This window comes from Lepisosteus oculatus, chromosome 6, assembly GCF_040954835.1.
Source record: "Lepisosteus oculatus isolate fLepOcu1 chromosome 6, fLepOcu1.hap2, whole genome shotgun sequence".
NCBI classification, from domain to species: domain Eukaryota; kingdom Metazoa; phylum Chordata; class Actinopteri; order Semionotiformes; family Lepisosteidae; genus Lepisosteus; species Lepisosteus oculatus.
Genome location: NC_090701.1, coordinates 21,496,832 through 21,511,017, shown reverse-complemented (window position 1 = coordinate 21,511,017; position 14,186 = coordinate 21,496,832). Strand labels below are relative to the sequence as shown.

At 38.5% G+C, this 14,186-nt stretch overlaps 1 protein-coding gene across 6 annotated transcripts in view; it reads left to right on the top strand.

Annotated features, from left to right (window-relative positions):
- asap1b (ArfGAP with SH3 domain, ankyrin repeat and PH domain 1b) overlaps positions 1-14,186 on the top strand; it is a 152,349-nt gene that overhangs the window by 115,727 nt on the left and 22,436 nt on the right. For all 6 annotated transcript variants that reach the window (XM_015354450.2, XM_069191061.1, XM_006634314.3 and 3 more), the window contains 5 exons: positions 3,522-3,655; positions 5,611-5,702; positions 7,673-7,859; positions 10,715-10,800; positions 14,059-14,174. In XM_015354450.2, coding sequence (XP_015209936.1) covers positions 3,522-3,655; positions 5,611-5,702; positions 7,673-7,859; positions 10,715-10,800; positions 14,059-14,174 — 615 coding nt within the window. The remainder of the gene's footprint in view (positions 1-3,521; positions 3,656-5,610; positions 5,703-7,672; positions 7,860-10,714; positions 10,801-14,058; positions 14,175-14,186) is intronic.

Genomic DNA, 14,186 nt, shown 5'->3' with positions numbered 1-14,186 from the left:
AGAACTACATGATGCAAGACCTTTATATAAAATGCATACACCATTAAAAAGTCTAACCCAGATTAAAAAAATAGAACTATTTCTATTTAAGATCCAGTTTTAAAGCCACAATTCCAGTATTTTAGTGGGTAATCCTATATTGTGCCAACCCATCTGTCTTTTGACATCTCTGTTGAATGAGCTAATGTTTAATGTGGAATTTATTGCCGCTGTATATAGAGCAATATACAGCAAGAGGCAACTCAAGCCATAGAACGTGCACATACAGTAAATAAGCTCCAGGCCCAAGCCACCCCAATTAAAAAACACATGAAAAGCTAAATTTGAGAACAAAATGAAGGAATACAGATACAAGGAATTATAGCTAAAATGATCTCCTCTTATGATTGAATAATAGTGGCCTTGTTGTGCTCCTGAAGTACCAGATTAAAATGCTCTTAAAAAAAACATCATTACATTTTAGTTCAATATGAATGTTACCATGTAAATAAATATTAATTGATGAGCAGCACTTAAATTTGTTAATATAAGCCACCAATCATATGCTTCAAGACACTTTAGTAAAGAAAAGCAGTTAAACTGCTACACAGAGGATTTCCAGGTGTGGTCATATGTACAAACCATGTCTTCCAGTACTAGATTCACTATGTTAAATAATAAAACCCATGTTTCACGAAAGTGGAAAGCGCCAATTCAAAACGTGAGGGCGGGGATGGGGTGAAGTGTTTCTTTCACTGCAATCATTAGAGGCAGCAGAAAAAACACAGGAGTTTCTAGCTGGGCCAAAACAGAATCGCCCTGATCGCCTTGGGCCCTTTCAGTTTTTGCCCATCTCGACCCAGCCTGAAACCAGTAACATCTGGGCCAGTAAGTATGTTTCTGTCCCTGACATTATCAGTACACAGCAGCATGTGCCAGAACAGAGCTTGTATGGTGTTCTGATCTTGTGGCAGATGTGTGCGTTTTTTTGGGGGATTTTATTCCGCCCCCACTCACAATGTATTTTCATCAGTTTGAAGGGTTTTTCTTATAAATCCCTATTAGTTTTTATGGGTGGAATTTTAGTTTACTGAATCAGCATGGTGTCTGTGTTGTGACCTGTCTCAGCAGTTGACAGCTGGCTACTCTTATAACAGCCTTCCTTTCTGTGCTCTTGTTTTCTCATTATAGTGCTATCCACTGCACATTTTCCCTGATACTGTATCTGCTGTAAAAAAAAAAAAACAAGATTCAGCACTTTGGTATGCACAGATACTTCCCTTGACAATACCCCTCACTGCCTGAGAGATGGTTCCTGGCTTCACCGTCAGCAGAAAAGCAGGTTGTTGATGGAAGAGGATGAAAATTAAAATATTAGAGGAAGAGGCCACTGGAGAAGATGCATCAAACACTCATATTGTACGAACAGGATTAGAATTAGACTCAAATGAAGATTGTGTTGGTTTTAGAGCTAAATTGGCAATCTTTGAGAAGCACTCAGGTGTTTGTGGTGACTTATCACTGTTGTCCTCCAGGCAATATTTGGGGAGGTCTTCATGTTCTCTCGTTTTGTGTTTTCCAAAATTTGAATCTGTGATTTCACGATTGACAAACCATCGAGAAAATCTTATGTAAATTCGGATTTGTTGCTGCTCCTACCAGATGAGTCCCCTAGTGTTTGTGAGATGTGACAAAACCCCAAAACGTGGCTCAATTGCCAAGAGAATCTTGTATAGTACATGTGTAGAGTATCAGTGCCTTCATGTGTTGAAGACAGTAGGCTGGTTGCTGCCAAAACAGATGTCCTCTTTCATTTTTTTAATGCTTCTTTAATAAAATGTTTGATCAACCCAGCCATACATGTAAATAGCTTTACAATACATGCATAAGCTTTATTAAGATATTCAAGTAAGGCATTATTATGTTTCCGAATGTGCTGAACGAGATACACTAACACTGATAGCATCTGGTGCAGTATATTTTCTTCACATGTCTTATTTATTGTTATTATTTTCATCTTTTCAAAGATTAGTGTGTTGCTTGTAATTTAATCCAATATTCAGCAGCTTTTCTTAGATGTACTATAGACATGAACGAATCTATTGCCTGCAAAATTCAACCAAACAAATGTAACGTTTTCCACTGAAAACCTACAGTATCCTAGTTTTTCATGGCATCAAATCACTGGTGGACACCATGTCTTGAGGCAATATATATATGAGTACTGCATAAGCAGTTTATTATACTGTATATCGATTTAGATTTGAAAACATTTACCTTTGTTTTCTTATTTTTCCTAGTTTTCATATATTGTATATTTTCTGTATTATGTTGCATGGCATGAAAGTTCTAACAGATGTGTGTCCAGGAAAATTTCAAAGTCATGCATTAGTAGTAGTTGAAATTTAGTTTTAAGATTCTTCACTGCATTGAAGATTCCTCACTTCTGTGGACTCTTTGAGTCCCTGAAACTTTGTTTTGTGGTGATTTGTGTCTGAACTGTTCTTGCAGAGCTGCTAGGAAACATCTTGAAGTATTAGACAGACTGCCTCTGACTCTGGGCCCCACTCCCCTGTGTCCCACAGGGCTGGGAGGAGGGGTTTTGCTATCAAGAGTCACTGACTCTAGACCAGAGTCAGTGACATCACTTGGAGAGACGTGAATTGAAATACTTATACATCCAAAACCAAATTCTAAATGTAACAAAGCAGACAATAATATCTGGGATTCTCAGTCTTTTGAGGAAGCTGATATTTTAGGTAATGATATCAGAAACATCTGTGAGAATTTTAATCACCCTGAGAATTCACCTGCCTTCCAAAGCAATGACTGAATAGCTGCACTGGATAGGAGCTGTGTGCTTCTTATTTAGTATATTTACTCTGTTGCTAAGTCAAGATTCTCTATTTATAAATAGATATAATAAAACAGAATTTAAATAAAACCAGAAGATGCACTAGATACTGTTGCCTTAATGCTAGGAGGACACCTTACTGAAAGTCTAAAAAAATAAAATGAAGAATAAATGAATTCATGTTTACGAACTTTCTTAGGTGCTGTCCCATACTGAGCCACAATAGTGGCTTTTGAGTGCTAAACTCACTTTTCTCACACTACACTTATTGTTTCATAACTGCATAAAAGAAAGGTTATGCCAGCCTTGTGGCTGTAGATTATTGTTCTTCTGTCTGCATTTAGGGATGCTTGTGGCTCATTTTGAATGCGTGACTAAAAAAAAGTGCTCAAATTAGACAAAAAAAATCCAGGATGAAATGCCTAGTGGGGGGAATTACTAATGTTAGGATCCTTGCTCCCCCTTCTGTCAAAACCATGGAATTGCATTGAATACAACAAAAAGAAAAGTTGAAGCTGTATTTTTGTGCTCTGCACCTTTTTCTGTGTTCTGTATTTCTTTACTGGGGAATCATCTATTTTCTCCCTGTACGGTTTATTAATCCAGGCATTTGAGTCCATAAAGATGTATGTTTTTGCTATAATTGTTCTTACTAGTTTTCTTCTCTTGCCCCACTTCTGTTTTTCAGATCCCAAATGGCTCTCCACTAACCTAGGCATTCTGACGTGTATTGAGTGCTCGGGGATACATAGGGAAATGGGGGTGCATATTTCAAGAATCCAGTCTATGGAGCTAGATAAATTAGGGACTTCTGAACTCTTGGTAAGTCATAACACATGTGATTTTTAAAATAAGTGTATTTACTGTTCTTTAGATATACAGTACAGTCAGAAATGTATCGGTATGCTTTGTTTGAATCAACTTTGTTCACTGGTTTCTTTGTTTATAAAGTAGTACATATTCATCAGTTACATTTTTGCCTTATTCATCAGTCATGATTTACATTGTTTTCAGATTTTTATCTATCAAGCATTTGTTCTAGCGAGTAGCAGCAAAGACTTCAGGTAAATTAAGTTCATACAGGGCTTGATGTTACTTGGTGTGTACGATGGTCAGATTTTCTCTTGTTGTTAGTCAAGATGTAAGGTCCTGTTGATGAGGAAAGCAAGAGGCATAATTGCATTTTTACAAAAGCTGAAAAATCTAACTTTACAGTTCAATATGGCTTCTGAAGAATTTGTAGAAAGTGGTTTTCAGAGAGTCTAGAAAATAATTTGTCATGAAGTGCTTTGGAGCCCTTTGATGTGGTGTTAATGCATTTAAGCCTTTTCATTCCTTTCTCCCACATCACTTCTACACAGCCAAGGTTGTTTTAGATGATATTAATTACTGAAATCGTTAGTGAAAAAACCAAGAGGCATAAACACGCAGACCAAGCATGGTCTTCAGTTTCATTGTTATGCGGATGATACTCAATTTGTATGTTAAAGCCTCATCCCCCTCTGATCTCCCACCACCGTCACTCATCTCTTGTCTGTGTGACATCAGTCTTCAGCTGACATCAAATTCCCTGAAGGTTAATAGAGAAAAAAACACCAGGCAGAAATGTAGGCAGAAAATGTCAGCTGGAAAAGCTAGAGAGCTTTATGGTAATGGTGGATGTGAACATTTTTGATTAAGACCTTTTTTCAGCTTAGAAATATTGCCCAAATTAGACCTTTTTTTATCAGTGCCCAATGCTGAATGCTTGCTTCACGCATTTATACCATCACAGCTTCATTTCTGCAACTCTGTGCTCTCTGGGCTTCCTAATACTCTTCTCATTAAGTTGCAATATGTACAAAACTCTGCAGCTAGGCTTCTAACTCAGACCAGACCTTGGCAGCATATCACTTCGACTCTTAAATTTCTCCATTGGTTGCCTATTGGTTCTCCATTGGTCTCCATCAATATAAGATCTTGTTATTGACATTTAATGCACTAAATAATCTAGCTCTAGCTAATCATGCATCTCTGCTGAACTCCCTCCTGTAGGCTCTGCTCAGTTGAGGCTGGTCCATTGCTAACTGTCCAGGACTAAATCTTGGACATTTTGTGTTCATGCATTTTCTGTCACTGCTTCATTGTTAAGGAATGCCCTTCCTCTGACACGCAACAAGAAAAGAATCCTATAAAAAAATCTTGAACTGCCCCAGTAAGGAAGAAAGAATGATTCTACAAAGCAAATTAGCATACAATTCCCCTTTGAGTTCTGCGTGTGTACCAGTTGTTCAGGTGCCTAATACAGCTCCTTTATCTCAGGAGGATACACATGTTTCAATTTAAATCGGGAAAATATTTTTAAATATCTTTGTCACTGTTTATTTGGCAATTGCAGAGCAGTGAATTCACAAGTGCAGGTGGGGAAAGCACAAGCATCTGATTTTGCTGAAAGTGTCACCTTTCGTAAAACATTAATACATCGTCCCTGGAGAGCTGCATAAGAATCAATATTTTCTCATGTAGATTTAGAAGTGCTAAGTGGAATTTTTTTAACTGCCAAAACCTGGGTTCTCAAGACACTAATGTTATTTTCATATTTCGATAAACTAATATTTAACATCAGACCATCTTTTTGTCAAAGGGGGAACCCTTTAGAAAGGGGGGAAATTAGGACATCATGCACCAAGCATGGAGTTTACGATTGGAGCTGAACTTAATTTGTGAATACTGCCCTTTATTATTACTGTCCTAACTTCAGTTCCTTGCTGACATTTTATTTGGTGTCTGTTTTTCAGCTGGCCAAGAATGTAGGAAACAGTAGTTTTAATGACATTATGGAAGGAAACCTTCCTTTTCCTTCACCGAAGCCCACACCATCAAGCGACATGTGAGTAACCTGGGGAATGTACAGAACGTGTTACAAATGTACTGTAAGAATCTGCGTTAGCAATGTCTTATGAAGAGGAATTAAAAATGTGTTTTTAGTAACAAAGTTCCTCTGTCAAATGTTCTTTAAGGTGCTGCACATCTGAGCAAAATATAGTTGCTTACACTTCTATTGTGCTTTTCTGGACACTCCACTCAAAGCGATTTACAGGTAATGGGGACTCCCCTCCAACACCACCAATGTGCAGCACATACCTGGATGATGTGACAGCAGCCAAAGTACGCCAGTCTGCTGACCGCACATTAGCTGTCAGTAGGGAAGGGAACAGAGTAATGAAGCCAGTTCAAGATGGGGGATTATTAGGAGGCCATGATTGGTAAAGTCCAGGGGGAAATTTGGAAGGAAACCAAGGTTACCACTCCGACTCTTTTCGAGAAGTGCCCAGGGATTTTGAATGACCATGGAGAGTCAGGATTTTGCGTCTCATCCAAATGATTGAGCTTTTTTACAGTATAGTGATAGATACAGTACGGTATACTGGGTCACCAGGACCCATACAGACTGTGGGGTGAGTGCCCTCTACTGGTTCCACTAATAAATCTTCCAGCAGCAACCTTAGCTTTCCCAGGAGGTCTCCCATCCAAGTACTGGTCAGGCTCACACCACACCAAAATATTTCATACAGTATGGGCTACTGGTGGCTCAGACAGGTGAAGCTATTTTTTTTAAACATGAATAGAAAAGATAATCTGCAGTTCAAAGCAAGGCTGTTTCATTACACAAGTGTGACTGAGTCTTCATGAGCAGCAGCACACAATTGTATTGTCAGTTTTACAAAGGAGGGGAGGTCATAGTCTGTTTGGTAGTTAGTCACTTATTGACTCAAGCATCTCATTCAGCTGTTTCCTGGCCAGGGCTTCAGGCTTCAATAATATGGCTGAGTAGATTGTTCTACTTCTGTACTCTGGTTTGTGTTTCACTATTGTTTCCATTGATTTGACCTTGTCAGTGCCTATCAGGTTTTGGAAGTACCTTGTTAGTCATCTTTGATCAAATTATCATATCTGTGAGAGCAGCACCACTACTCGGCTCCATCTGTGCAGATACCAGGGTTGTAAAAAGTTCTCAAACATGTCACTTGAGTCAAAGTACTGTTACTTCCAAAAATAAGCAATTCCGTAAAAGTTTCCATTTGAGAAAACTACTCAAGTAAACATACAAAGGTGTCATAGCATCTCGGAAATATAGTAGAGTAAACGTACCATGTTTTCTAATCCAAAATACTTCAGTGACAGTCAAAGTAATGCCACGCCCTCTGCAGCCAGAGGGCGCTCCTTCTCTGTCCTGTCCCTAGTTTCTGGTCTGCTGTCCTTCCTGTCCCTCTCTTCCTTGGGCTATATATTTCTGGGTCTTGCACTCTGTCCTCGCTCAGCATTGATGTTCGGATGTCCTGAGACCTGCCTAGCACCAGGGCGCCCCACGTCCGCTCCCTGAGGGCATAGGTTTCTATACGGCATTCCTGAACTCTTTGCACTAATGAGCCCGGGCCTTTTTCCCGTCTCGCCGCTACGCATATGGGTCTTTTGCCGCTCTCCTGCTCCCCATGGTTAGTCCCTTTGGACGTCCGTGACAAGTAACCCACAAATAAAATACTTAAATAAAATACGGACCTAAAACAAAAGCGCTCGATTACTGTAGTGAAGTAGTTCTGCTTTGTTACTTCACACCCCCCGGTAAATACTGCGAACAGTGGTTCAAGTGGAAGTTCTAGAGATCTTTTTCTCCTCTGTGTGCTAGTAGAAAGAATCTGATCAAGTTAAGAACTGTAATTTCCAGCCATAGCTGTACTGCCTTATTTTCAAACTTGATGTTCCCAAAAAGGCTCTAAATTTAGACAAGAAACTCAGTGGTGTTCCGGTAAGACAGAATCCTTAGCTGCTTTTTGTGTTGTTGTTTGCTTACATCAACAGGACAGCGCGCAAAGAGTTTATCAACGCTAAATACGTAGACCACAAGTTTGCTCGGAAGACCTGCACTTCAGCGGCCGCCAAGATGAGCGAGCTGTTTGAAGCTGTGAAATCCAGGGATCTACTTGCACTAATTCAAGTCTATGCAGAGGGGGTGGAGCTCATGGAACCACTGCCAGAGACTGGCCAGGTGAGGGCTCCTGCTGTGACTGTCTGTCTGCTGATCTGGCCTCAAAGGGGGTCGAATGACTTTGACCAGCAGAAGAATTCTCTTGTTTCTGCTTTAACCTTTAAAAAAATATTCTGAAGAATTCTGACACTGGAAACGTTTGTGCCTGTCGTCAGGCAGACCATAATAGCGAGAAAAGGATTGAAAAGAGACAATGGAATGGTAAATGATAGATTGCTCTCTGTTCTACAGCAGTATTTATACTCACTGCTTTTATGGTTAAAAATAAAAGACCAGAAAGGCTAAAGGCTAAAAATTCATCCATTCACTTCAGTTACATGTGACAGTATTTTCCGTTACTCACCCTTGTATTTCGTCTTAGAATCTGTTCTGATCCATCCATGAACACAAATAATTTCCTGTATGTTCGAACCTAAATAAACTTTGTTTTATTGTGATCCCAAAACCATTGTATTTCCCCAATGATATTTCTTCCGCCGTGCATGTACTACTGCACTTAGCTGTTGTTTCCCACTGTTTGTACCATATTGCTGCAATGCACTAGACTGTACATAATTCAGATTGCCTTGAGGATTAAATACAAACATACCTCTTAAATTGTACAGTTCAGTGCATTATTAAAATAGATTGGTGCAGGTGATATGAAAGTCAGTTCTCTGTGATTTGGTACTGTTGGAGTATTTGTAAGAAATCTGGAGACTAAGAGAAAGTGATGAATTTTGAAAAAAGGGTTATATAGATATAATATAGATTATATCGATTATTAAAGGTATTACTAAAGGTTATGTGAATTTTTAATAATGAAGACTAAAAAGGTGTAATATTCCCAAGAGTAGGTTGTTCAGTATTTGTTTCACGCTGTCCATCAGAGCCTGTGTTGAATTTGAAGGCTATGCTTAAGGGAGCTTTTACATATCCTGTAAAACTTTGTGCTTAAAGCTGTGTCTTGCATATGATTAGCGATAAACAATATAGTAGCAATGGTGTAGATATTTGTTTTGGCTGGGACAGGCTGACCGAATTTTGCACGTTTCTCAGTATTCCTGGGCTATAATTATAAGTTTTTCAATAAGTAATAAACTTTTATTTGGGAAATCTGTATGAATGCATAATGCACTAAAATGGATAATGTATAGCGAATGTCAAAAGAAACGAATCACTTACAACTGCAACATATTCAAAAGATACTCAAACTCTTTTCTTAGCGCATACACTGACATTTTATTGGACAGGCATGTCCTAGGTAAATTCATTATGGTGATAAATGGGTAACAGTGAAAGTCACAGGCTAGTAGCTTGTGTTGGAAGCAATACAAGCTGTACACATGAGAGTTAATCATTGCACCTGTTGCGGATGCTGTCTTGAGGGATTCTGTCCTGTCTCGTAGAGCCTATATAAGCACGTACAGTACCTGTACCTGTTCAGTGGTCTTTGTGTGATTGTCGCGGTTCCGCGCGGGGTCGTGCCCCCCGCCACCCGTTCCGTCCCACACACCTGGGGCGCGAACCCGGGTCTCCGGCGTAACGCAACAGGGCACCAACCGCGTGAGCTTAAGGAGACCTCCCTTAGCCCAGGCAGCTGAGGACCCTGCTACGCGCAGGGAAGGCGCTGACGTCACCACACTAGCTCCACTACATTTGAACCCTAGAGACCATAGGTTATCCCAGCTCATCCCACAATTAAGTGAGGCTGAGTTCTAGAGTGTGAGGCATTCTCATCTCACAAGAAAGCTGCACGAGAATGTGTGTTGTCCTGCTGGGTCGTTTTCATGTCAGCTTGAACCCATAGGAAGGGTAGAAGGTGATGTCTAGATCAGTCTAGCACAGTGGAGTCTCATTGCCATTAATTGCAACAAGTAGAGTTTGGTAATGGCTTGATACTGTGCCTAGACCGTCACACTGGGATGATGATGATGTGTCAGTATTGGAGAGATGTGCGAGATCATGACTCACAACATGTGGCGGACTGCATTTAACTGCAATTAAATTTTATTTGCCAGGTTAGAAATTGTTGGTTGCGATCAATCCCAGAGAATGAGCCTAAGTTTGCCAACTTAGACCAACCTTCAACCTCTTGATGGCACAAAGGCATTGTCCTCTTGATAAGCGGAGCATTTTGGGTACAGGTTAAATCACCTCATTACTTGTGGCCAATGAACTCTTGGTAGTGAGGTATGAGGTTTTAGTGCTTTTGCAACTGTCAGAGTCACCTAGGGTGTATCAATCTATCAAATAAGGCCAATCAATCAAAATGAAACCAGGAATATGGAGTGAGAAGTGTCTTTTACAGCTCAGTCATGTATGTTTTTATGTTTATTTTGGCCAGAGCTTTTATCTTTAAAAGCATTGAACAGTTACTAAGTCATTCACAATTCTTGTCTAATGTCATTATGTGCTTCAAAAAATAGTTAAAATATTTAACTGTGTAGCTTAAATATTTCCTTTACTCTTTGTGTGTGTCATGGAATTCATAAATATTTGTCTGAAGACTCCCATGTGTTGAGACGATCAAAAGAAAAACAAAAAAGCAAACTGAGACTTTGGGGATTTCACAGACAAAATTGCTTTCGTATTCCATAATTGTAATGCCTTTTTTCTTTTGGTCATCAAAGGCTTATTTAGTCTTCAGAGCAAAAGCAGTAAAAGCTAATTCTTTTGTTTAGAGCCAAAATAAGAAACCCATGTTTATTAACAAGGGGTAATTATTTAATGTCTGCAAGGAAGCTTCACTCCTTAATTTCATAGTCCTCTCAGCAGTTTTTATTTTTATTTTGGTGTATTTGTTTATTGAAGATGGGGTCTAAACCCTACTAGCACATCTTCAGTACTGTTTTTTTTGTTGTTGTTTTATTCAGGAGCCAGGAGAGACAGCACTTCACTTCTCAGTACGGACTGCAGACCAGACCTCACTGCATCTGGTCGATTTTCTTGTTCAGAACAGGTATGGATCAAATGAAAACAGAGGACTACGCAGTTACAGTTAGGAAGCTGTGACAGGGAGTGTTTTTTACAAACATTTCTGATTAAATGATGCAAGTGTGTGGAAAACTATTGTTACTGTATACTGTATAAAAGACCAATATTATCACACCCAGGATTAGAACCATCAACCTTTTATTGACATTATAACATTTAAAACTTAGTGTTATCATGCAGTGACACATTTGTTGTGCACCTATCTGTGGAAATAAGTTCAAGAGGAAAAGGTACTATGTCAAGGTTAAAGTTCATGGTTCAGCTTGTTCTCAGATGCCTCCAGAAACAAGGAGTCTGAAAAACTTCACCCAGTCTGAAAGCAAACAAAAGTAGTAGGTGGCCTTAGTCAATCGGGGGAAAAAAACAACATGAACTGCTATATTTCCCTAAAGTATTGCCATTTAGCTGTGTTGTCACTTTGTGGTAAAACACTTGCAAAATGTTGCAAACCTTTTTTTCAGTCAATGGCTGTACATACTGCTGAGGTTGTTTTTAATTTATCATGCCAGAGTTGCGATTGTGTGCTTTTCAACACTGATTTGCTTTTTTTTGTTAGGAGAATAATGAAAGAGAACCTTCAGATAAGCCAGGTCAACTTTCTGTTTCTAGTGGTTACTTATCTGTGTGGTCATATTAAATCTACAAGGTACAGGCCCATAGAAAGTAAACATTGATGTAAAACAGTAGTATTTTCATTTATTTGTGGTTCAATTTCCGTGTGATCAGTAAGATTTTTACTGACAATACTGGTACTATTGGTAGTGGTATCCTGTTATGCAACTTGATTATACTGTTGTTGATATCTGTTGAAATATAAATCACACTAAATCCCGCAGGCTATGTTAGAAGATATTGTCGGTAGTTCACTTTTTGTGTTTTTTGTGGTACAAAGAAAATTTAATCTAGCTGTTGGAAAGAAGAAAACCCTTTAAAATGTTAAAATTTATAGTTATTGTTGCTGGAACCAATGCATTGAAAACCCCAGGTTTTTAACTAATGCTCTTTTTACTGAAGCCCTCAAAGAAAAATGAGCTTAATCTGAAAACGAATTGCTTCAAATGGGAGATTGCCACTCTGTGGTTAAACTGTTCTATACAGTCATTGAGTTTTCTTTCTGTTCATTTTTTCTCTTCCTGTGTTCCCTTTTATATGAGAAAGAATGCTTCAGAAAGATTATTGTATATACTGTATCTAAACAAGTAAGGTTAAATTGACAAATTCTTAAAATTATTATACAATGAAGTGAATGCTATAATTTGTGACACATTGTTCATTGTTGACAAATTCACTTCTCTAGAGTCAGCACTATGCAGTGTTGACCAGTGTTGCATCTCCTTAACTGGACAAAAAAAAGTCATTTGTCTAAAGGCAGCATTAAAGGCTTTCCAAACATAAAAATGTTCAACCTTCTATACAATTAGTGAAGCAAACATACCAAAAAATGACAATAATCTCCATGTCATTTCCTAAATCCCAATCCAGAATGTATTTGCACTTCCGACACTCCTATCCTTGTGGAATAAGAGTGGAAATAGAAACTATGGGGAAGACCATTTAAAACTGAGAACAGGAGGCACTTTCTTACACTTAGGGTAGTGAGAGTCTGGTCACCTAAGGTGTATCAATCTGTCGAATATGGTCAATCAATCAAAATGAAATGAGCTATTGATAGGGCTGATGGGCAAGCTAGAGGGGCCACTTGGCCTTTCGTACATGATATGTTCTTAAAATATGTCTGTTACCTCCCTTCAAGCTTGGTCTTCAGAAGTAACTGCAATTTTAACTTTAGCTCCGCCCCAGTCCTCACACTAGTTTGAATTCCATGTGAACCCTAGCCTATGATTAAAATGTTCTTGTAGGAGACAAATATTACAATACGATTCAAGTGTAACTTCAGCATCACTCTTATGTTTAACTGTAGCCTTAATTCAGATTAATGATGACCCAACCCTTTACTATAATCCAAGCCATATTCCTGAAAAAATATTTTTTACAAAATTGGATAAGAGAAATTTGAGTTCCATGTGTAGGAAGGTTGTTGCCATTTGAGGTCTGTTAGACTGGTAGTTAATTTAGACAGACTTTCAAATATTTAAGGCTCAGATTGAGTTGGACAGGTTAAGTTTTATATCACTCTGTAAGGTAAGTGCTATGCAAGTATTTTGTTTTAGCTATGATAAAAAGTAGGGAGCAAGGTACTGACCAATAGCCCTTATCCCAAATGTTGCCCATAGCAAAATTTAAAATTAAGCACACCTACACCTCAAACTTTTTTAAAGTTAGCCATTTCAAATATAGCTTTAGCCCTGAACACAAGCTTTAACAGTACTTCAGACCCTAATTATAATGTTATCTGTGTGGTAGCTTTGATCTAAATTGTACTTGTTAGAAAGAGCTGGAGTTAAAATCATCTGCAAGTATCCCCAAAGTCACTCTTGCCTTTAATAGCAACCCTGGATCCATGTAAGGACATCCTGGTCCATTGCTAATTTATCGCTTCTTAATTCTGGTGCTGGTTACGACTAATGCAGCTAGTTTTGGCTGTAGCTGAGCTCCCTTTCATTGACAGTAATTCAACTCTTAATATAGCTAATTATCTGCTTAATTAATATTTATAATTCTAAAAAGCTGCAGATTTTTAATATACCCTTAAAATGTAGTAAGTAATCTCTGTCAGATTAATCTCTGGCAGATGAAGAACATTGCGAACATTGTTTTTTTTTCAACCATCAAGTTAATCAGCAAATGCTGAAGGTTACCAGGACTGAGCAATCTTGCTTTAATGTAATGCTCGCTCTTCACATAGACAAAAGGAAGGATATTAAAAATAATTGGGGCTGAATTTGAACAGTAGGTGTTCTGTTTTGAGGCTGTGGGTTTATCATTTTCAAGAGGAATAAGAATTTTTCAGCAAAGGGGTTCTTCCAATTTTTCCACTGTATTTTACCATTTCAAATTCTTTTTAAAAAAGCAATTCTCAGTGGTAAAAAATGCAATCTGGGTCTGGATGTGATGGTAATGTCAGACCTTTTGATATTTTGGCAACTTCAGGTAGTAACAAACACCCTCCAACTTGAATAGATAACCTGCAGTTAAGTAATTTGTCACTTTTCAGAATCCTTTAAACCATGCTGTCTGCTGTACAAAAAAAACAGCTCGTTTCTGTCTAGATAATAGGTTTTTGTTCCCTGACAACGCTTTTTATTTCTTTTTTGTGTGTTAGTGGCAACCTGGATAAGCAGACTGAAAAGGGAAACACAGCACTACATTACTGCTGTGTGTACGAGAAACACGAATGCCTCAAGCTCCTCCTGAGAGGAAAGCCGTCTACTGATATAAGTGAGTCTGTCT